General features: G+C 38.4%; 2 protein-coding genes across 4 annotated transcripts in view; both read right to left on the bottom strand.

The window, feature by feature from the left end:
* Positions 1 to 23,310, bottom strand: part of LOC129725965 (protein yippee-like) — a 171,753-nt gene that overhangs the window by 26,435 nt on the left and 122,008 nt on the right. The gene's annotated exons all lie outside the window — the stretch shown is intronic.
* On the bottom strand, positions 17,127 to 18,890 carry LOC129725963 (UDP-glucosyltransferase 2-like). The gene is made up of 3 exons (XM_055682444.1): positions 18,586 to 18,890; positions 18,112 to 18,523; positions 17,127 to 18,049 (listed from the first exon to the last, which is right to left on the bottom strand). The coding sequence occupies exons 1-3, from the start codon at positions 18,830 to 18,832 to the stop codon at positions 17,167 to 17,169; spliced, it is 1,542 nt and encodes a 513-aa protein (XP_055538419.1). The 5' UTR covers positions 18,833 to 18,890; the 3' UTR covers positions 17,127 to 17,166.

The following is a 23,310-nucleotide window of genomic DNA, read 5'->3' as shown; positions in this document are numbered from 1 at the left end:
GAACACCGTGTCTTCGCCCTTATGGTATTTCTTGATGAACGACGCAACTTCTGGCAGGCTGGAGCGAAAGAAGAGCGTCTTTGACATTCCCTTCTCGCTGATTGTCAGCCACAGCAGCACCTTCATCGGGAACTTGTTGTGTAAAATAAATTTCACCTCGGAGCTCACTTCCTTCGTGGAAGAAGGGAAATACCCTGCCAGTCGTTGCCATCCAGGGGCAGATAGGTCTCGTCGTCCATGACCACTGCCACGTCGCGATTCGTATGCCGGAACGGGCATACCCGGCGTCCACAATGTGCCGCACGATTCTGCACTTCTGAACGGAGTAGCTTCACTGTTTTCGCCATCAAAGTTAGAGTTTGACTGTTAGAGCTGTCAATTTTTTTTTTTGCTAACTCATGGGTTACTATGATTGATAATGCATGAGTAGTTTCGTCAGTGCGATTAAAGGTAAGCCCATGATACATCGGCAATTTCTGTCCATTTTTTAACCGCAAACGTTACTAAACTTATTGATTCTTTTTTTTTACTTTCTGTCTTTCACTTTCTTTTTCATTTTTCTTCTGTTTCCTTTCTCAGTTTATGTTTTGGACATTCCGAAATCACATGATCATTGAAAAAGGATGGGGAGATTTGAAAAAATGTCACAAAAGACCACACATGAGGATGGGGGTTTACGCGCCCAATCTTAGTTTTTTTATATTTTATTATTATTTATTTTATCGTTTACTCCACCATGGCAAGAATGAAACTGGACAACACACGTTTTGTTCTAGTATTCTGTGAAGTTTAGTGTCCCTAGCCAACTCGGAAGTGCGTCAAAAGACCGCAGAGTAATTTCTCACCGGGTTCGTCGCTTCTAAGTTTTACCTATACCACAAAAGATCAAAATAATGGTCACAGTGGTCCAAATCTTACAAAAAAAAAAGTTTTACTTACGAAGTACCGTCTGAGATACGAACTGCCAAGGGAAGATCGAACCGGAGGAAACTTGGTCGTTTGGGGGGAAGAGAAAGCTGTTCTCTTAGGGGGCAGCTTGTCTGACCGTCTGTTCTCCATGTCTAGGGCGGCTCAAATAGCGACTGATCCAGAGCGGACGGCTGAACTACGAAAAGCGGTATTGGGAATCAACGGTAGATTCTTCAGATGAGGCTTGAGGTACGTGCCAACAGATGAAACTCCTTGAGAAAACGTATCAAGAGTACCACAACTTTTGTTTCTTTTTTTATTACTTTATTAGGGTGGCCTTCAGCCACAGGCTGGTTCGCCACCATGTACCACAACACGATATAAAGATCGGCATCGGAGATAAGAACGCACAAATCTGACGGGAGAAAATCTTCCGCTCCGTTATTGGTAGGGAAAGCCTTCACTTCACCACCAACGACAAGGACAGAGTAATGGCCATCTCTAATATGTATCTATTCTACACATCTGAACATTCGGAAGCATACCTGGAGATACCCCAAAGGGGAGGCCTGCTTCCAGATCGACCGCATGCTGATCTTGTCAGGTCCAAACGTCGATTTTGATCACTATCTTGTGGTCCAGTAGGGATCGACGAAGAAGATACGTCTGAATATCCATAGGTTATCAGCGGAAAGAGTTGCTGTAGAGTACATTCGAAAAATTGATGGTGCAGAAGGTAGGAGTGTCGTCGAGGGGAACAGGAGAGAATTTGAGAAAGATGAAAAAGCTGTGTAATCGTCAACTTAGGACGAGATAAAAAAAGGTTTATAGAGAGCTAAAGAACCACTAACCTGCTGAGAAAGACAGCTTACCGGATGAACTTTCGAAAGTTCGAAAGCGAGCGGCTGTATAGTGCAATTCACCAGACAAGAGTATGGTGTGAAGAGAAACTACCTACGGCAGTTAGACTTCAAAGTGGCGTTCGAGTCAGTGAAACACAACCAGCTCTAATAGACAATGCTTGAACATGGTTTTCCAACAAAACTTATTAAGCTGATACGTGCGACTGGTGACGTTTTCACATCGAAGTGAATGAATTTCTGGACGCGTTTATGCGTGGTCTGCAAGGAAACGGGCTCTCGAACTTGCTGTCCAACATAGCCTTGGGTGGTGCTATACGAAAGGCAGGTGTACAGAGAAACGGTACTATCATCACGGAGTTTCATATGCTTCTGGGCTATGTAGACAACCCATTTTCGGCGGGTGATGGGTATGCCATCACCAGACTTCTAAATTTTGATTACAGATCAACTATTATACTTGCAGTTTTAAACGATAAAACTATTCAATACGGTTAGAGAACTGATCGATCTTTAATATGCAATACAGTTGGAATTAATTGTTCATGTAGTTGCTGAATAATAAGAGTTTGAAAGTCATTTTTCGAGGTATAATCGGAATTCTCTCCGCCGGGAAAAGGTTAAGCGTAGAGTTGTGAAGCGACCTTTACGGCGCTCCACAGCTCTGAGCTTAACCTCGGAAGAGAAGCTGCGAGGATTGGACCATCATCACCATAAACACTGCCAAAACGAGGTACATGGTGCTGCGGTGGTAATCAGAGAAGTTAAAACTAGTAAAGTTAAAATTTCATGTAATTCCATAGTCTCTATGTACTGCTGCAAAAATCTGAGGATATCTACGGATTACTCATGTACTGTGAACTGTGAAACAAATGCGTAGATTAACGGAGAAATCCGTAGATCAGGCCAGTCTAGTGATGATGGATGGGAAAACTTTCGAAGTGATTGATGAATTTGTTTATCTTTGTACGCTCGTAATGTGACGATAACGAGGTGAGCTGCGAGATGAGGAGACGGATTGCGGTAGCTCACAGAGCTTATTATGGATTGCGTAGCCAACTTAGATCCCACAGACTACAGATTCGCATGAAATTTGCGCTGATCCTCCCGGTGGTGCTCTAATGACATGAATCGTGATTGTAGAAGGACGCCGATCGGTAAGCACTTGAGGTCTTCGAGCGTAGATTCCTGCGATAAATATTCGGCGACAAGTTCATTAAGCAGACAATGTGTGCAGCATGTGTGCATCCCGTCGGGATGCGTTATATTTTTCCAAGTCTGCATCATATTTCCAGTTCGCTTATTTTTCTCTTCCCCTACTGCACACATTGTCTGCTTAATGAACTTGAATGTGAACGGGTAAAAGCCGTTGTTAAAAATAGAAATTTAGTTCAAAAAAAAATCGGTGACAAACATGAAAATAAGGTGTGGCAGGATAGGCGCAATCACGCTGTCATAAGCCACACCATGTGCACACCTTCTTATCGCCATGCTTTCCATTTCATGTTTATTTATGTTTGTTGGAGAAAAACTAAAACAACATACTCCTCGCATCGCCAACAAGCGGAAATTGATACAACACGGCGTTGCCAGCGCCTCCGCCAATAGAAGTCGACACAAGGCCGTGTGGAAGGCACGATGCGTCTACGCGAAGGGCAGTCAAGTGCGCAGTAGAAGGCGGGGGCGACCGCTTTCTCTGGTAGAAGGCGTCTCAGCAGAAGGCGCAATTACGCCTTCTAATATGCATGGAGAAGGTTTCATTACGCCGTGTGTGTATTCGGGCCTTAACTGTCCAGAATAACACCCAGGTATTTAACTTCTTTACAGAAGGTCAGTAAACACCTAATCAGTGAAGGAGGAGGCTGTGTGTTTCCTCCGTTTGGTAAAGTGTACAATGACTATTTCAGCGGAATTCATGTTTAGCCCCTCCTGAGTACACCAACTCAAGGTAAAGTCCAATGGCGTTTGAAGGCGGTTGCCATTGTTGCGCCACATTTTCCGCAAATTATGAGGACTACGTCATCGACATAGTCAACTATCTCATTGCCAAGCTGAGTTAGCTTGCTTAATAGTGCATCGACTACCAGCGACCAACGTAGGTGGGAGAGGACTCCTCCTTGTGGAAAACACCCGTCGCGGAGACAGTGATTGGAACATCGAAAAACACGCATGGCGCAGCGAATTTTCAATAAGAGTCCCTATGCCATGAAGAGCAGTTTCCGTCGAATTACCAGATTTGTAAGCGTGTTGATCTTTGTGTAAAGGCGAGTTCTTGGGAAACTCATTGGGGATATAATTATCTGCAATTTTCTCAGGAGTCTAGATTTGAGGCTTATGGACCTGAAGGTCTTAGGTAGAGATTGTTATTGCTTCCTACCTTCGGTATTAAAATCATCCTGACTTTTCGCCACCTAACTGTAATATATCCCAGAATGAAGCTTGCGCGGAAGAGATGTAGCAGTTCGGGTATTATGATCTCAGTTTTTTGTCTAACTGATTGCCATCAGATATTTGTATTTGAATGCCATCTGGTCCTGGATACTTCTAAGGTTCAAAGGAGCTCAGTGTCAGCTTCCATGGACAACCTTCGAGAAAGCAGAATTTAGTCCTTGGGAGTTGCACGCCTTGTCCTCGGACTGTGTTGCTCCGCCGTTGGTTGGTCGGTTATAGATGTGGACCCAGAGAAGTGTGTGTTCATAAGATCCGTCCTCTTTTACAACTGCCCTAGACCGTTGGTGTGGTTTATGGATATCTCTCTCTGAAGTCGTCCGGCACCGGGCATCGTCTGGATGCCCTCGCAGAACTTGAACCCAAAAATTCTTTTAGCCTTCGTTAGCTCAGCGTTGTTCTTGGTGAATGACGCTCTTCATTCGTCCCAGTTGGATGTGCTTTCAACCCTGTTGAATAAGCGGCTGAGCTCACGGCGAAAATAATTGAGTGTTTCGTTCAACCAGGGCACGTTGCGACACACAAATCTCTCTTTGAGGGGACAGACGTGCAGCAATATCCAAATCATCAGATGTGTGACCAGCAAAGGTAATATTCTGCATAGAGACCCGGATAGAGACCGCTGACATCGAGCCAGACCTCGCACGCGTTGGATGCATGCTGTCAATGAGGATGGCCATTCTGCGGGTGCAAGAGTCGAGAGGAGAGAAGCAGCCCAAGACCAAGTTTTACGGAGGCGTGTTCTGGATTCGGCATAGGGTTTCTCCGATTTGTTGCCATAAAAATAAAAAAATCACATCAATCTAATTTAAACAAATATTTGGAGCGACACTAATTGATGAAATGTATAGGTGATAAGAAAGAAGAAATTTTAATTAAAGCTGACAATGCATATAAATTTGAAATATTCATCTTTTAATACTCAAAAACATTGGTTGGAAAAAAAATCGTCGTTTTGATGTTGAAACAGGCATTGCATAGTAGGGCGACTCCATACAAATGCTGGCCAAGCAAAAAAATGTCTTTAAATCATGAAAAATACATGGTTTTTATGTAATTTTGGGACGCTGAGTCCAAATTTGATATGCATAAAAATGCATATTTTTGATGCTAGTGGAATTTCAATGTTTTATTATATTTATTATATGAGGAAAATTTTACGTCGGTTCCAATGATTTGCAAAATAAAATGCATGATGCTTGAAAGACTTTCATATGCAATAAAAAAAAACATAAAAATATCAATCAGTTATAAAGAAAATAGAAAAAATATCAATTGAAAAAAATGTTTTGTGTTGAAAATCACTTATGTCTTTATTTTTAAAGTGACTATATTACATTGCTTTTTTCATCGCATTCTTCTTTTTATTCACTTCGACCTTCATCTTCATATTTGTGTTCATTTTCAATACAGTTTTAATACATTCAAGAAAAGTTTCCAAAATGCTGTTTCTAAAGTCAAAATAATAATTCACTACTTGCATTGTAGAATTTAGCAGGCGATTTATTATGCCTTAGTTTACACGATTATTTTTACATGTGACTGGTATGATACAAACTCAAAACATGGTTTTGGTACTCAGTGCTGGTGATCCAAAACATAAACAATGATTAGTTTTTGATACTGTGTTAAAAAACGGAATATAGATGAGTTTAATTTGTAAATATTAAAATAGTGTGATCAATTATACTGAAATATGTTTGAAAACGTTGTTATTACCAAACTAATGCGAGCCATTTGTTATTCTGTTGACGGTTTGCAGTGTACAATTTAAATTTACATTTATAAAATCCGGTATGTGCCGAACACTCGTTGTTTCTCTTCGAAAGAAGGGTACTCTGCGCAACTCTGCGCAGGATCGGACTAGATGCATTTGAAAGCTTTTTTTCCAAGCTATCTTTTAAACTAGTGCCAATCCCTGCCGTCCAAACTTTAAACGCTGTTTTATGAAAAAATACGTAAAAAATACGTTTTTGATTCCGCCTAATTTCTTTGAGTATTACAATGAGATTATGCATTATCGAGTGATGAGGATTTATTCTCCACTATTTTACAGACAACTTATCCTTAGGCGTCATCAAGATTCAAGTTACCCTTGAGGCTCCAGCAAATATCGTAACATTGCATTTTTTTCAAGAAAAACGCTAAAGAACGCTGACTCAGTAGCCTTTGAAAAATCATAGAAAATTCGAAATTTGTTGTATTACTCTAAAAATTTGGATTCTGACACTTCAATAGTATACAACTATAGGAAAAATATAATTGAAATGAAATTCGCATTTTCAATTTTGGGTCGATGACCAGCGATTCCCCACTGTGCATTGGGATCAGGAGGATCCGTTGAAAGTTAAATAATCGAAAATTTTCCAGGGTGCTTTTGACAGAATGGAATGACGAGGTCAACAAATGAATTTTTAGAAAACTCATTTTCAACCCACATTTACTATATTTTTGAATCAATTTTATACCAAAACGAACAAGACAAAATACGAAGCGAGTGATGAAAATATTATTTTCATGATTCACTAGCATACCGGAAAAATTCGTTAATGTTTTTTGGGAAGGATTAGGAATCAAAGCTCTCCCAGCTGTTAGTGTCAGTAGGATCGTAGTGCTAGCCCCGCAATTGTCCTGTATACTTAACAGTCGACTGCGAAGTCTGTGTATAGTAAAACAGAAGGTCGAATTCCGATTCGGAACGTAGCACCAAGGCTTTGCTTTTAGCGTTGTATTTGTTGAATCACATTTTTGAATCAGAATGCTACCGCACATTTTTAAAATTGAATGTGAATTTTCTATTTTTACAATAAAAATTGATTACTCAATTTACTGTCACGACTATAGATTGTTAAACACATTTGCGGGCAAACGAAAAATGAGTTCACGCTATGATAAAAAATTCGAAATATCGAAAGAAAGTTTGGCAGATAATCTAATGTTAATTATCAACTATTGAAGCAATTAATTTTAAAAAACCTTAATTAATCCACCTAGCGGTCAGACTCAGCCTTTCTCATTCAAACTTTTATTTGTAAAAATAGATTTACATGAATGCTCGAATCCAAAAAGGTATATTCACTCTTTGGGTTCCAAAATACTGATGTTGTAATTAAAGTATTAAATATGAAATTTGACGCAATGTTAGTGCTTCAGAAATAGCGAAATATAAGAAATGACTCTTAATTTCGAACAATTTAATCACGAGCGATACCGGGAACGTTCAAATAGTACGATACCACATTTAAATCATGTTGAGGTCATATATATTGATCAAAGCAGCTATAGTGTTGAATAGTCTTTGAATTTCTTTTCTTTACAAAACTTTTGAACAGTATATCAAATTTTTATGAAGTTAGTTATTTGTAAGTTTGAGAGATGTTTGACACTAGAGATGTTTGTATGACACTAGTTATGTTCAAATCAGTCGTGTAATACTTGAGATAATAGACTTTCGTTGTTTTACAAATTAAAACATAACGGTTGCTTAAGTTTGATTACAATCAAATGAAAAGGGAACGCCTTAACTATCCCGTTCATTCGATATCAATATTGTTCAAATCTGTAGTGTAGTTTCTAAGACAATGAAGTTTCGTGATTTTCACATTTCGATACATTACAGACGAAGTTACATTTCGATTACAGCAAAATTTCATAGGGTGTTATGAGGCAGCTAGACCTTTCAATTGATACTAATTCTGTGGAAATCGGGTCAACCATCTCTGAGAAAAGTGAGTGAGCCCAAGTAGTCATCAGAATATGTTTCTTTTCATAGCTGGATTTCACATTTTTAAACATAACAGGAAAAGTAATAATCCGTTCGCAAAAAATATCATTAGGATCTTATGGGGCTCAAAGACTTTCCATATGACACTGATTTTATGAAAATCGGTCCAGCCATCTCTGAGAAACATGAGTGAGATTTAACAGTCTCCAGAACACGTTTCTTTCTGTAACTTCTGAACCATATGTTCAATCTTCATAAAATTCAAAAGTTGAAGCCCGTTCATTTGAAACCAATTTTGTTCAAATCGGTTGTGTAGTTTCTGAGATATTGATGTTTCTTGATTTTTACATTTTGATACATAACCTCTTAACTAGAAGACAGATTACAATGAAATTCAATATGGTCTTATAGGGCAACTGGACCTTTCATTTGCAATTGATTTCATTGAAATCGATTCAGCCATCTCTGAGAAAATCGAGTGAGATTGGGAGAGCGTTACACACACACATGCAGAAAATGCTCAGCTCGTCGAACTGAGTCGAGTGGTATACCACATTCGGCCCTTTTGAGCACTTTTATACCTTTAGTTTTCGCAGTGATTGCTATACCTTTCTAGGAGAAAGGCAAAAAGTGAAATGATAGAAAAGACTTTTAATTTCAACTTCAATTCTGAGCAAGGCCGCAAACATTGAAATAGTACAATATCAAATTTAAATGATGTTGAGGACACATATTTTGATCGTAGCTATAGTTTTAAACAGTCTGCGAGTTTCGTTTCTTTCTATAACTTTTAAACCACATGTTTAAACATTATGAAATTCATTGTTTAAGGGTTTGAAAGCCCATTTATTTGAATTCAACTATGTTCATAGCTTCTGAGATATAAGAGCGTTTTTCACATTCAGACGCAGCGCCAAAACTAAAAGTTTGATTACAATGAAATTCAATAGCAACCTAAGCGGCAAATAGACCCTTCATTTGACACCAAGATAGAAAGAATCGGTCAGACCATCTCTGAGAAAATTGAGTGCGAAAGAAAGGTGCACATACACACGTACACACCCACCCACACATATACACCTATACATGCATATTTGCAGAAAATGCTCGATTCGTCGAGCTTAGTTGAGTAGTATATGACATTCGGCCATTTCAATCATTTTTCTACCTTTTAATTAGCCAGTGATCGTTAGGAGAAAGTCAATATGTTTACTTTCATTATATGATTTCACATTTTTATAAACAACGGACACAGTTACAATCCGATTGCAATGAAATTCAATAGCAACCTATGGGGCAACTAGACCTTTCATTTGACACTAATTTTGTGAAAATCGGTTCAGCCATCACTGAGAAAAATGAGTGAGTTTAAACAACCTCAGGATAACTTTTCTTTACATAACTTTTGAACCATATGTTCAATCATAACGAAATTCAAAAGTTAAGGGTTCTGGGGACAGCCCAATCATTTGAAACCAAGTTCATTGAAATCGGTTGTGTGGTTTCTGAGATATTGATGTTTCGTGATTTTTACATTTTGATACATAACCTCTAAACTAAAAATCCGATTACAATGAAATTCAATAGCAACCTATGGCGCAACTAGACCTTTAATTTGCAATTAATTTTATGAAAATCGGTCCAGCCATCTCTGGGAATAGTGAGTGAGAAAAAAAAGTTGCACATACACACACACATACACACATACATACATACATACAGAAAATGCTCAGTTCGTCGAAAGGGGTCGAGTGGTATATGACATTCGGCCATTGGGACCACTTTTATACCTTCGGTTTTTCCAGTGATTGCTATACCTTTCTAGGAGAAAGGCAAAAACGTTCATTTTTGCAATTCATTTAAAATGAGTAGCAGAATTTGTGAATATATTGTTACATTTTTGTTGCTCTATTGCACGCTACCAAGTTAAAGGGAAGAAAAACAGGTTCGATAATTTTGATTTTCACTGGAACATAATTAATAGTTACCGTCAAATTAAATATGTTTGTAACGCAACAAAAGTAGGGTGAATACTTCTAATAATGTATCATGACATAACTGAAAAAAGTAGAGGATAGGAAGGGTTACATATTCAATCGCTCAACAGCTATTGTTGCAATGATAATCATACATTCCCTAATTACTACTTCCACAACTTGTCTAATTTAATAGATTCTAATTTTTCGTCTTGATACTTGAAATGTTAAACCATTTCCTCCGTGCCTCTTTAATCAGTTCGAGTAAGCAATTAAATAACAGAAACGCTCTCATCTTAGATTGCAGAACTAAGACTCAATTCGAGATTTTATCAAACTTTTTGCACTATGTATGAAACCTACTGTAATTATTCTTCATTTATTTTTACAAAATATCAAAAGTGCTCCAGATTTGAAAGAATAATAATGTGAATAATATTTAGATAAAAGGAAAAGATATAACTAAAGAATAACCTTTTTTCGATCTAGCATTTGCATCATCATTGAAGCATACTCGGTTATAACCAGTTAATCACCTAGGGAACTGCGTTCCGCGGTGCTCAATAGACAAGCAGCCTGAGACTTAATCGTGCAGAACGAACAAGGTGTTTAATCAAATGAGGCGAGACCGTGAGAAGCTAAAATACCGAGCTGTTTGCAAAGCTCGTGTGTGAGAACCAATCGAGGAAAAAAAATCTTTCATTCCGTAAGTAATTCTGGTGGTCACTATTATTCTCTATTTATTTTTCATTTTTCTTTCTTGGGAATTATTCAAAGGGTGTTAACAACCAAGTCTTTACTCATTGCTAGAATTAAAAGTCAAAACAATTATGACAACTTCAGCGTCAACAGAAAATCCCACTAACAACACCTTTTCTATCCGAACTGGAAACGACTTGAAACTGTAAACTTTGCATGCTCAGTATGGCAACGATCTTGACATGGACCAGCACCGTTCTCAAATAACATGCTATCTATAGTGAATCTAACCTACTTTTTTTCTAGTACACTACCAGTTTGGAATAGTGGCATGTTGAACACCGCACTGCTCTCACATCTCCGTTCCGATATCCAACATTGGCTTTGATCAAACTGCAGCACCGGAGAGGAGAGAAGGGGGGTTGTGCAACATTAACTTGGTCGCCGAGAATAACTTGTTTTGCCGCTCATAAAAAAATTAAAAATTTAAATTTCTTCTGAAATTTATTTTAGCAAAAGAAGAAATTTAGAGCGATCCCGTTAATGATGGCTTTTTCTTTGCAACCTTTTTTGGTCGTTTTTATTACGTCGTTTCCTTCGCCGATCCAATTTCACCGCAAATTCGTTCTCGCGTTTCTGAATGGTGGGTTTGCGAGATGGCAACGTGGAAGAATATTTCGGCCGTCGTCGTCGTTGCCGTTTCGGCGAAAGGTCTCAACCGTCTCAACTCACCGTTCAGAGTCAGAAAGTAATATCAGCAACCGTTTGCACTACGGTATAATTGGGCGATTAAAGTCAGCGCAACTGTTTGATTTAATCCAATCTATAGGATTATGATGGTAGGATGTTTAGTAATTACCTGCAAGAGAAAGAAAATAATATTATTAGTTAGGGTTTGAAATTCATGCAAGTGAGTTGTTTAAAAACAAAGATCGGTTTATTCGAATAGTTGAATAGCTTAAAAAAAACAGTCTGAAGGCAACAACATCGCAAAGAGAGCATTTTTACGCTTTACTTTCTATTGAAAAACTATGAAAGTTCAAGAATCTTTTGGAAAATCGTTCAGAGACTATACGAACGGTTTAACACAGTGAGTCAAGAAGCAAAGACAGTACTACTTCAGCGTGTGAAGATGGAGAATACTTTTTACATAGTGCTGCCAGTAGAGTGCTTCTTCCATAAAAGTACTACTGTCGGGCTTGGTATGTCATCGGCCTTCCACAGACTGCGGTATACTAGTCGATGAGCATGTAGTAACCGAGAACGCATCAATTAGGTAAACAGCTACTGCAGCCTTGAGTGATTGAGTAAAATTCGAGACGGAACATAGTAGCCACACACATGGCATAAAATTGCACTGCCAAACAAATCACTTGAACGTATATTTACATCCAGAATAAAATTTAAAAAGGGCACAAGAGCACCCATAAAAATCTTTTTTTTTTCAATTCCAATGGTTGTTATATCGTGATGAAAACCGTTTCGGTAGATTACGACTATTTGCGATATTGTTCCAAACATCGTACTGATGCAGTGCGTGTCAGATTCCTTTTTGTACTTCCCTGCGGGTGGGTCTATATCGATGTCATATGCAGGTACAGTACGTGGTATGTCGATTATCAACTGGCAATAAAATCGATATTACTTCCATTACCTCCAGCAGCCTGTCAAATAAGGGTGGTTCGGATAGAATACCTCACATCCAGCATAAGCGCATGAGTCTTGTCAAAGTGGCATTCAACTTGACCTTGAACTCAATGGTGCGTGATGCAGATTTGTGTTGCACAATCTGTCTGGGTGGTTTTGCGGGCACGAATATTGACACAGTGACACAAGATGGCCCTTTTGGGATATTTTTTTTTTTGCGTCCGGACACGTTCTTATCTCAATCGTTGAAAAAAGTTTATTCCTATATGGACTCATCACTGCAACCAGAAAAATTGATCTTTTGTGATATCGCCTGGGTGTTTGCTGTATTCCACACTTCTATTAACAGTAAAATTGCTATTGAGAGTTAGCGATATGAGCATCGTAATTCGCGCTAGTGTGTATGCTTTTTCACTCTTGTCTTATACGCTTATTACTCCGAGCCTCGCTACTTCCGGCCAGTATTATCACCAATTACAATTCTCTGGAAAGGTTTCACCTGAATGTCTCTCTGGTCAGTTTTATTGTAAAAATGACTTATTTTTGTCTAGCGTTATTTGTCGAAGATTTGAAGACTTTAACGTGAAGCAAGAGTTAACCTGAGAATAAACCCATGGTTAAGTCTGATGACATCGAATGGTCTGATTCTATTAGGTCTCGAACCACCGACTTCCCACTTGTCAAAGCGGACTCTGTAACCTTGCGGCTACGAAACTCCCTTTAAAAAAACTTACGAGACCGAATACTCTACTACTGTCATACGATTTCACTATCGAATTATAGAATCGTTGTCCTGTTCCAAATTGTGTGAAAACCACTATTGACTTCTTTTGTTAAATAATGCAAAATATGATAACTCAAATATAAACTACCGTATGCGAGAGAGTTCCAAGAGTTTCTAATATGATTCGTAGATGATTTTAAACGATTTGTTCGCAACTGATACCCAACTGGACCATATTCTACTCTGCAGGAGTCTGGTCCTTCACATAAAAATCGCGAAACATTGGGTGACAGAGTTTGAAAGAAATCGTAAAAGCGATGAAGACACACAGAAAATGGTAAAACTGATTAAAATATAATCAAAATTAGGGACAACTATCTTCGAAAATAATAGTTCCATTCACTGGTAAGTTCACTGGTCGGTGATTTTTGGGATACGAAAGGGATAATTTTTATTATCATCAAAATAAAAGAGGCGAGAATAATAGGATCTTACTGGAGCATTTTGAATGATGAAATGATTTAATTAAAATCAAAAAATTAAAGTGTTGATTCATCAAGACAATAAACAAGTTCCTACTGATTATTTTCTGTTCATAAACTAAACATATTTGGTGGGTAATAGTTTACCAGCAATGAAGACAAAATCTCTTCTTGTCCATGAAATCGCTATTCTGAATAAATGTTTTTAGTATATTTCGAAACCAATGAGTACCGTAAAATGGGTTTTTTTTTCTTTCAATGCTTTATGCCTGATTATGTTTGTACAGGCATATAAAGGATTATATACACTACTAGGTGATAGAAAATAAGCTTTCGCGCAACTTTGAGCAACCATCAATAATTTTGCAACAATGATTTTTTTTGTGCTTCGATATAACGTAATTCAACGTGACGAAAAATAAGTTGCCTGATTTCGAGGTATAACTGTATTAAAGCCTTGGTGCTATATTCCGATTCGAAACTTGACCTTCTGTGTTTTATACACAGACTTCGCAGCCAACTGTTTAGTGTACAGGACAATTGTGGAGCTAGCGCTACGATCCTACTGACACTAACAGTCTCTTCCGAGCCGAGACTCGAACCTATGACGACTGGCTTGTTAGGCTAGCATCGTACCTCAAGACCATCTGGGAGATATGACTGTATTAACAAATGCTTTTTTTAGAGTGTTCTATTAATGAGTCATAAATACTACTACTGCTTGTTCAAATGTAGAAATTATTCACTGAATAAACGCTGGGAGTCTACTGTGTGAGAATGATACAACACTTTGCACTTTTGTGCCGTGCTTGAGTAAGAAATATAAGGTTGTGATCGTGAAACATTTAACCAGCCGGGCAAAAGATTTGTACAAGCCGAAAGCAAATTCGGAAAGCCAGCTGATACTGGCGCAACCCGTTGCTACTGGCTACTGGCGCAATCCGCTGCTGCAACTACCACAACCCGCTACGCTACTATTAATATTGGACCGTCTGTCCGTCTCACCTGCGCCATAAGAATGAAACTTTAACTTGTTCGACCAGAAGCACTCTTTCATAGCCGAAAAGCGCTCTGAAATAGTTCCACCACATTCTTCAACCTTTTCTAGACGAAAGATTCCATAATTCGCATTTAAGTTTTGTAACCAGCGGAAAAAGATCGATGATGCACGCAGCGAAAATTTTTTTGGCTCGCTGTTGCGTGTTGCATTATGTTGCAACTGAGCAGCTGGGAGACGACAAAATAAAGAAAAACGTAGTTCTTCTCCAAAATAAAAAGATCAGGTCTAATTAGTCATTCAAATCAGTCGTTCAAATCAGAATATGCAGAAGTTGAATTTAGCGATGCAAAACGCGTGGAAAACCCACGAGAATTTCAAAATCTACGTGAATTCCGAAATTTGCACAAAAATAAAGCGCGGTAATTCCAAAATCCGCGTGGAATAAATAAAAAAAATGAACCGCGTGACTTTAGTGTATAAAAAATTGGAGACTGTGAAAAAGTTTTTTATTATAAGGATGAAAACTTATAACAATAAATAATTGTACAGCATACTCCGGCAGCATTGTTTCATAGAGATTTTTTGCTCAAGTCAAGGTCCACAATAGGTCCAAGTTTTACGACAGAAAATGAAAAGACTCGCTTTTTTCTGTAATTCATGTCTTTTAATACCAAGTTTCCGGTATGAATTTTTAAAAATTATCAGAATATTTTCACGGTAAACAATAGATGAGTGCGACTGCTTCTGATCCAAGTTTCTGCTACAAGCCATCATGTATATTGAATATTGAGGTATTGAGTTTAGAATCTGTTTCAGTATTATAGTATAAAAGCAAATTTGTTGAAAATGATGCGTTCGCCTGATTTCGGACAAAATTTCACATGAAAAAAGTGCAACCTAACATGGTAAAGCTCGGTTTCCAACCTAAAATTTGCTATTACTTGCACTTGGAAAAAATTCAATGTATTTCATTTCATTGAAACGAGTGCGTACTATTTATATTTGATTTCACTTCGTACTTAAATGTAAGTTGGGTTTGTTTAAATATACAAATAAAAATATACCAAAAAATGCATTTGAGGTACAATCACGGTATACTTTTTAGTTACTCTAAAATTGCATACTTTTTCGGACAACACGATCTAAAAAGACACTGTACTTTGATCAAACATTGATTGCGTATTTTGTTCCGTGAACCATTTTTTTCCAGTATATAAATTATCTTAGACTTCGAGAAATTTGTCAAAGTGACATATGCACTTTACCGTACGCTTTTTTGTAGGAAACTAACAATATAAGCCAATTTTTTATTTTGGAAATAAAATGTTTATGGTTGGGGAAGTCCTCATGCTTTTTCGAAAAAAGCGTAAGTGATTGTTATATTTTGTGCGCAACTGAGTACTAGCTATTTGACAACAAATAGCGCCTAAAACAAGATCCAGCACTTGGACAAATATAAAACGTAATGAACCAAGCTGAGACCAACCGCTTTGGCATGTTAGTGATTTTATTGCCCCAATTTTTATTCTATTAGTTGTGTGAAAATACTTCTCTTATTTCATTCGAAGAAAACGGCAGCTGGAGCGCATCGAGAGTTAATAAAGTTTGCTGCTTTAAGTGGAACAACGTGCCGCGATTGGTTTTGTCGCTTTAAAGACGGTGATTTCGATATTGTCGACTGTCCGCTGAAAGAAAGCGAAAAAACTTCGAAGCCGCTTAACTGGAGGAATTGCTCGATGAGAATCCATGTTAAATGCAGAAACAGCTTGCTCCGTAATTGGGAGTTGCCTGCCAAGCTGTTTCTGAACGATTGCGTGCTTTTAAAAATATTTAAAAACAAAAAAACTAGGGTACTTTATGGTTATAGGCCAAGGGTTTTTCTGTAAACAACTGCTCTATCGGCAAAAAAGAAAAAGTTCCATTCAACGTAACGTGACGAGCGATGAAAAATGGATTAATCACAGCATACCAAAGAAAAGAAAATTATGGGGACTGCCGGGGCATGCTTCTACGTCGTCGTTTATGTGGCGGGACCAGGTCGGATTTCTTTATTATGAGCTGTTGAAATCTAACGATACCATCACTAGAGAACGGAGTCGGTTTCAATTAAATCGAGCATTGCGTGAAAAACGGTCACAATACAAGCAAAGTGATTCTACTGCATGACAACGCTCGGCCTCATACTGCTAATGTCATTAAAACTTACATAGAAACGCTCAAATGGGATGTCCTTCCTCACCAGTCACATACCCTCAGATATTGCGCCGTCCGGTTATTACTTGTTCTGTTTAATGGTACATGGTCTTGATAATGAGCAGTTCTGCTCATACAATAACATCGAAAAATGACTTGATACGAAGACGTACATTTGCAACGTAACGATATTCGAGCTCTGCCAGAAAGCTTAAACAAAGTTGTAGCTAGTATGGGCATTTTTTTGTGATTTATTGGCAATTATTTCGTCTAAATAAAGTTGCATTTAAAAAAAAAAAACAGCGAGAATATTGTTGCGCATTTAATAATTCTAATCATCTCTCATTATTGCTCTGCTATACCCACAAACGAATAACTCATCAGATTTATTGAACTGTGTGAATATTTCAACAAAATGAAGGAATATCTTTCGATTGAATTGAAAAAGTTGGATTGTGATCTTGCTACAACACTGTGTGTTACTTTATTATCGAATCGACAACTCTAATACTGTTTAAGCTTCAGATTCTTTTTACCACAACACATATTACACACCCGTACAATTACCCATATCAACAAAACTACAACTGAACCCAAAACCGCCAATACGTCCAACATGTACAGCTGGAAAAAGTTCAAATCCACCCCAGGATAGCGCATATGTGGTGCCCCTTTGTGTCGAATAACGTATTCTGTCCAGAACACGGCAGTATCCATAGCTGTCATCGGACGATCTCGGTACAGTTTCGAAAGCCGTCTGACTGTGTCGGTGTAACTCGAGTTTCGCAACACCTCGTCAATCGCTGCGGAGAACTTTTGCTCCGTCAGATCAACATATTCCAATACAACCGCCCAACCTTCTTTTTGAACTTTCTGGAGATTACCCTGTTGGTCTCCGAAGAATGGAATACCCACTAAGGGAACACCGTGATACTGGGCTTCAGCCACTCCTCCTAAGCCACCGTGGGTTATAAAGAGCCGAACATTTTTTTGTGCTAAAATATCATCTTGGGGCATCCACGAACGTAGCAGAACGTTCGGTGGTTTATTGGGCATATCTTGCGAGTCCCACTTCCAGATAACTCGTTGCTTTAGCTTTCTCAAGGTACCGAGCACAACTTCTAGTTTTTCAGCGGGCATCGATGAACTTTGTATGTTTGAACCTAAGCTGAAAAAGATAACACCATGCTCCGCACCATCAATCCAGTTTTGAATATCTTCTGGTAGCGGGTCTGGTTTCTCCTTGACCTGTAACCCACCAACTTCGACAACGACAGGTACGTATGGACGTGGTGAAGCCTTGGTGAAATGCTGATTAACTAGTATTAGCGAAATGTTTTTGCGAGCTTCGGCGTATGGATGAAATCGATCGCGCGGAAAATTTGAGCTAAAACATCGAACAGTATTTAGACTATTGGTTAATCATCATTACCGCTAATATTTTCATACTTGTAGTATCGTTCCGAGTTGTAAGATATTAAGCATCCAAACAAAGTTTCTAGTAACCATCCAAAAAAATTCGTAATTCGACTGGCGAAATTCATTGGACTGCTAACTCCTAGCATAACACTTGGCACGGTGGCAATTGATTTTGGATTACCGACAACGTCATTCATGAATCCAACCATGGCATTCGGACTGACAGTGACCGCAGGTACGTCTAACAATTGGGTCAAACCGAGTAGAAAATCTGCCATCATGGTTATGATTAGCAGATCGAATTTTTCCTCCACCATGACACGTTTCACTTCCGGATGGTTTATGGAATCGTTCGCCACATCCATAAACACTTTATTCATGGCTGAAAAGCTCTGTATCATTGCCCAACGCGATTGATCATTGATAAAGTGCGACATCAGACCTGTGTTTCACCAATTGAGCATTCAAAATCAACAGTCGTGTAAAGTATTACACAATTCTTACGTTTTCCTTCATCGGACAGCGGCACAGTTATCTCCCGATAATTTTCTATCGATGGGGCTGTAGGGAACGGTGTGACCATGGTAACATGATGACCACGACGAGCAAGTTCCTTGGCTAGTGCTTCCTGCACAATCACATGTGAACGGCTGGGACTGGCGCCGATGCTGAGTATCCGGTAGGCTTCCGTATGGTTATTAAAGACGCTAATTATTACAATTGCAGAAATTAATCGTCGCAGGGGCCACATCGCGAAGATTCACTAAACAGCCGAATATAACGCTAGCCGGAAAAATACTGGCCAAAGACAGTTCTCGCAAGGCGTGGGGGACCTTCTGTTCATAACGCTTCAGTGGGTTTGTGTATGCGTATTGCCACGATGAAGATGATATTCAATTCAGCTAATCATGACAAAGCAAATACATTGCGCCCGGCAGAACAATAAAATCTTATCTCGCAAGCAGCTGACAGCAATTCACAGGCGGGTGCTATAGTGTACTGCTGAAAATTGCAGTTCCCAGTATCAATCAATGGTTTGACATTACGGCCGAAACTTGTTGTTTTTTTCTTGACACGATATCGTTGAACTAGTTGAATTGGGTCGCGTGCATTTTGTTGGAAAATATCATTTGGGACTAGGAAATCTGGAAAGTTCGATGCGAAGTCAGATTGCAACAGATTTTTGAATGTCAGATTTTATTTTGGAATACGTAACAGATCGAGTAATGTTTTCAGATTAAAAAATACCACACTAATAAACCGAACAGAGTTAAATCAAAAAGTTAGTATATTAATTTGTTGTGTAATATGCAGCAGTAAAATTTGGCAACAAAGTTTATTTAGGATTTTTTGATATATTTCGGCTCATATACTTAAGGCTTTGTGGTGCTTTTTGATATATGACCATTTTCGTTCCCTGACTCCTGAGATCGGACTTCGAAGCGAAACTGGAATGAAATAAGATCGGACCGAACCGAGAATAGATTTTTGAGCCTGTTCCAATTTGGGACCGGGATGGACTGGACTTAAATCCGGACCTAACGTTTTTTTTTCTTTCCGATGTTAATTTTTGGGGACCAAACAATACTAAACGTATTTACTGCAAGTTAATATCGGACTAGTAACGTTTTTTTGCAAATCAATGCTATAAAGTTCCATCATGGAATAACTCACTTATTTTGACTTACATCAGAATAACTTTTCCGACCCGATATAGGCAATACCAGCTCAAGGCTGGAGCAAAAATAAACGACAATAATAATCATGATGATGAAGAGTAATTTCAATCCAGGGTGGACTAGTGGAATAATCAGGCGAAGAAAAATTCAATTACTCTAGTAAGTGCAGACAGAACTGAACGCACAAGGGCACCATCTCTGGCAGTCCGCTGAGGCAGTGTTAACCGAATCAATTTCCAGGTTCGAAATGAGACCAAACCGGTTTTCCAGTTACTACGGAACCAAAATGCGGAATTGGTGCTCGGAAAACATCGTGAAGCAGTTCCCCACACTAAGAGATTGCTTTCAGCTCCCGCTGTACGTACAGAGTCGGCGGAACACAAAAGGCTGATGCCCACTTAAACCGAACTCTTCTGCCTGTCTGGAATTGGATTTGATCATCAGGCTTACAAAATCTCACATTGGCACTCGTGACAGGATGATGAGTGAAACACTTGTTGCCTTTGTCCGTCTGGGTACCGTCGATTCGCTGGGGAGGTTTACCCGACCGAAGGTCTGCAGAAAGGTTACCACGCCAACAATACGATCATCGTCGGACGGACGCAGACGTATGCTACGGGGATCAGAACATAATTACGGCCCGCAACCGTGACTGAGATAAGACATACTTACTGGTCATTGAATAATGTTCACCTCCATCACATTTGAGGTTTGAGTGCGCGGAGTGACAGGTTTCTAATCGCTTTTAATGGCCTCACGGAGAACTTAAAAAGTCGTAAAAAGTTAATATTCATCGACACGTGGATGAAAGACACTCAGGTATTGCTCGAGAATTCGGCAGCAATAAAAAAAACGAACCAGGTTGTGAATGACTCTATGGTAGTTCAGAATGTGACAATGCTGATTGCTTCCAAGTGACTAACGGTAGAATTGTAAGTACTTATGATAAACAGAGTTCCTTTTTATCCATAGCTCAGGAGATTGCGAGTAGACTTTAATCTCAAGACTGTAAAAAGGTAAACTCAAAGCACTCGATTTGTAGGTAATGGATATTTTTATCTCCCATCAAGTGCATGGTACCATTGTACCATCTACAGAAAGCATACTTTGACATAGGTAATTGTAAAATTTCTCTTTAATCCAGGAAAGTTAACCTTCGTCATCAGTCAATGAGGCCCATGTTCCAGAATGTAATTAACATCAGTTTTTAGGGTTAACGCTAGAAAAGTGGTCCCTTTGACCTGGGTACACTTAAATCATTAATCATTGATGTCAGTATTATTTAGAACATTTGTCTCTCTGGCTTCGTTTTGAGACGGGAAGGGGTTTCTTTCATGAAACAAACCTTTACCCAATTGATGATTGTTTTAGAGATGATAAAATTGAATAAAAAATTTCGTTTGCTGCTGCATTGTTTTGATCTAATGTTGGCGGGTTAAATTTTGTGAGATTTTGTGCGATCGGAAGGAGCATGAATTGCTTCACAGAACGCATATAACGCATAGTTGATAAACTACCATTTCATTTTATGTATGATAATTCAACCAATAAACCTACAATATAAGTTAAGATACTATAGCCTATAAAAATCATAGTCATCTTATTAGGAATCTTATAAAGTGAACAATAATATTTTGGGGTGATATAAAAATTATAGAACCTTCATCTATTATTTTATGGCTAACCATAAAATTATGAGAAAAAAAAATAATTACATTTTCTGCTACACCACATTTCTGTCTAATCGCAAGAAAACATTATGATGGGTACAACCTGTTACCTAAATTAAACATCCACGGGCTACATTATCAGTAACTGGGTTACGGTGATAAAACTTATCTGCCGTTGCTCCGGAATGAATAAATTATATAGACTCGAACGAAAGCGTATTGCAGCTAAACCGAATGTACGCGCAATCAGTTTTTATTTGCCCTAGTCTTTCAGATGATCTATTATGCAGTTTATTGGTTGAAGTTAACAAACATTGCATTAAAAGGAACAATAAGTTCATAGTTCATAATAGCTGATTACGGTTAGCATTTTGTAATAATCAACAGATGGTTGCAATCAACAGAAATCTGTCAGACAAAAGCAAGGTTTATTACCAACATAAAAACAATCAGAGAATAGATTGTCATTTGGATATAGCGATTTTAATAATGAATTAGGCAATGATTACATTTAACTCAAATGAGCCTCTCGGGGTTTGCTATGTCAATGTCCGATCGAATGGATTTGTCGGGAAAGTATTTGTGCATAACATGGAATTATCACCGGAGCATCCGCAAGATACGCACACCGTTGGACACAATAGAAATAGCGGTAGGATAGTATACAATCCATTGATTTATTTTCTAACAGGAACTGGAAAAGCTTAGGACACCTATCAAATTTGACGAATAATTTAGCAGGTAACTGTATTATCATCAATTCCATCGTTATTATATAAATGATCTTAACTAGTAGACTGTACCCGACGTTGCTCGGAATGAAACATTTCGATGTTTCGAATCAGTTCTTTTTCTTTACTGTTCATTTGAGCACCTTAGTTTTAAAATGGAGTCTGGGATAAATTTCATTACGAAAATATAAGTAACATAACATGGTATATGGTCATTTTAGACAGTGTTCCAGAAACCGGAGGTCACCATCTTGGATTTCGAAATGACCTGGAAGTAATTTCTGTTGGTTTCGGAAATAGCCATAATGGATAATATTGGTCATTTCTGGCTGTTTGATAGAAACCGGAAATGTCATCTGGGATATCAAAATAATAATAGCCGTTTTGGAATTCAAAAAGCTATCTGTGGTTAGACTCGAACGTCTGGACATCATCCTGAATCCGGAAATACCCATAATGAATGACATTTGACCTTTTTTCATGGGCCTCAGTAACAGAAAGTTTCCATTTTGGATTACAAAACGACATCTGGAGTTAACTACAGGCATATAAAGTTGATTTCCGGCATTTGGCCATCCTCCCGGTTCTGAAAATACTTATATTGAACCGTACTTGGCCTTTCTATAGTTGAATGCACTCCAGAAACGAAGACAACAACATCAATAAGATCTACTGCGTTGTGGAATTTCGGAATTTCAAAGAAGGCCCGTTTATAAATAATGTCATTGTTTGAATTTTACATCACATTGAAAAAACTTTCGTTAAATTCCACTAACAGTTGTAACGAAACAGAGTCTTTTTAAAAAAATCTAGACTCGAGAGAGAAAAACTAGATTTTTAAAATCAGCAGACAAAAAATACCTGCAATGAGAGAGATTTTTTCATTTATTCAAAAACACAAGTGATGGTCCGCTGAGCAATAATTTGGAAAGATGACAGAAAACTATTCGTATTTTTGAGGTTGTTTTTTATGGAGAACGCTGCGAGGAACTTGCAAACGTTCCGCGGAGCAGAAATTTACAACCGGATTTGCTTTGCATGAGCGCTATGTTGCTAGCATGCGTATTCTAAAATTGGTTAGCTCTTTGGTGGAAAACTCTAAGCTGAAAAACTATGAATCCAAATGACATCTGGGGTCGATTTAGGGTC

This window comes from Wyeomyia smithii, chromosome 2, assembly GCF_029784165.1.
Source record: "Wyeomyia smithii strain HCP4-BCI-WySm-NY-G18 chromosome 2, ASM2978416v1, whole genome shotgun sequence".
Lineage (NCBI taxonomy): Eukaryota > Metazoa > Arthropoda > Insecta > Diptera > Culicidae > Wyeomyia > Wyeomyia smithii.
This window is presented reverse-complemented; position numbering and strand designations above follow the sequence as displayed.

Bases quoted from the DNA above. Each gene is read 5' to 3' on its own strand.
- LOC129725963 (XM_055682444.1), bottom strand. From the start codon at position 18,832: ATGTGGCCCCTGCGACGATTAATTTCTGCAATTGTAATAATTAGCGTC. The intron at 18,524-18,585 runs GTAAGAATTGTG...GGTGAAACACAG, and splicing joins GCTGTCCGATGAAGGAAAAC to GTCTGATGTCGCACTTTATC. The intron at 18,050-18,111 runs GTATGAAAATAT...TCGATGTTTTAG, and splicing joins AACTCGGAACGATACTACAA to CTCAAATTTTCCGCGCGATC.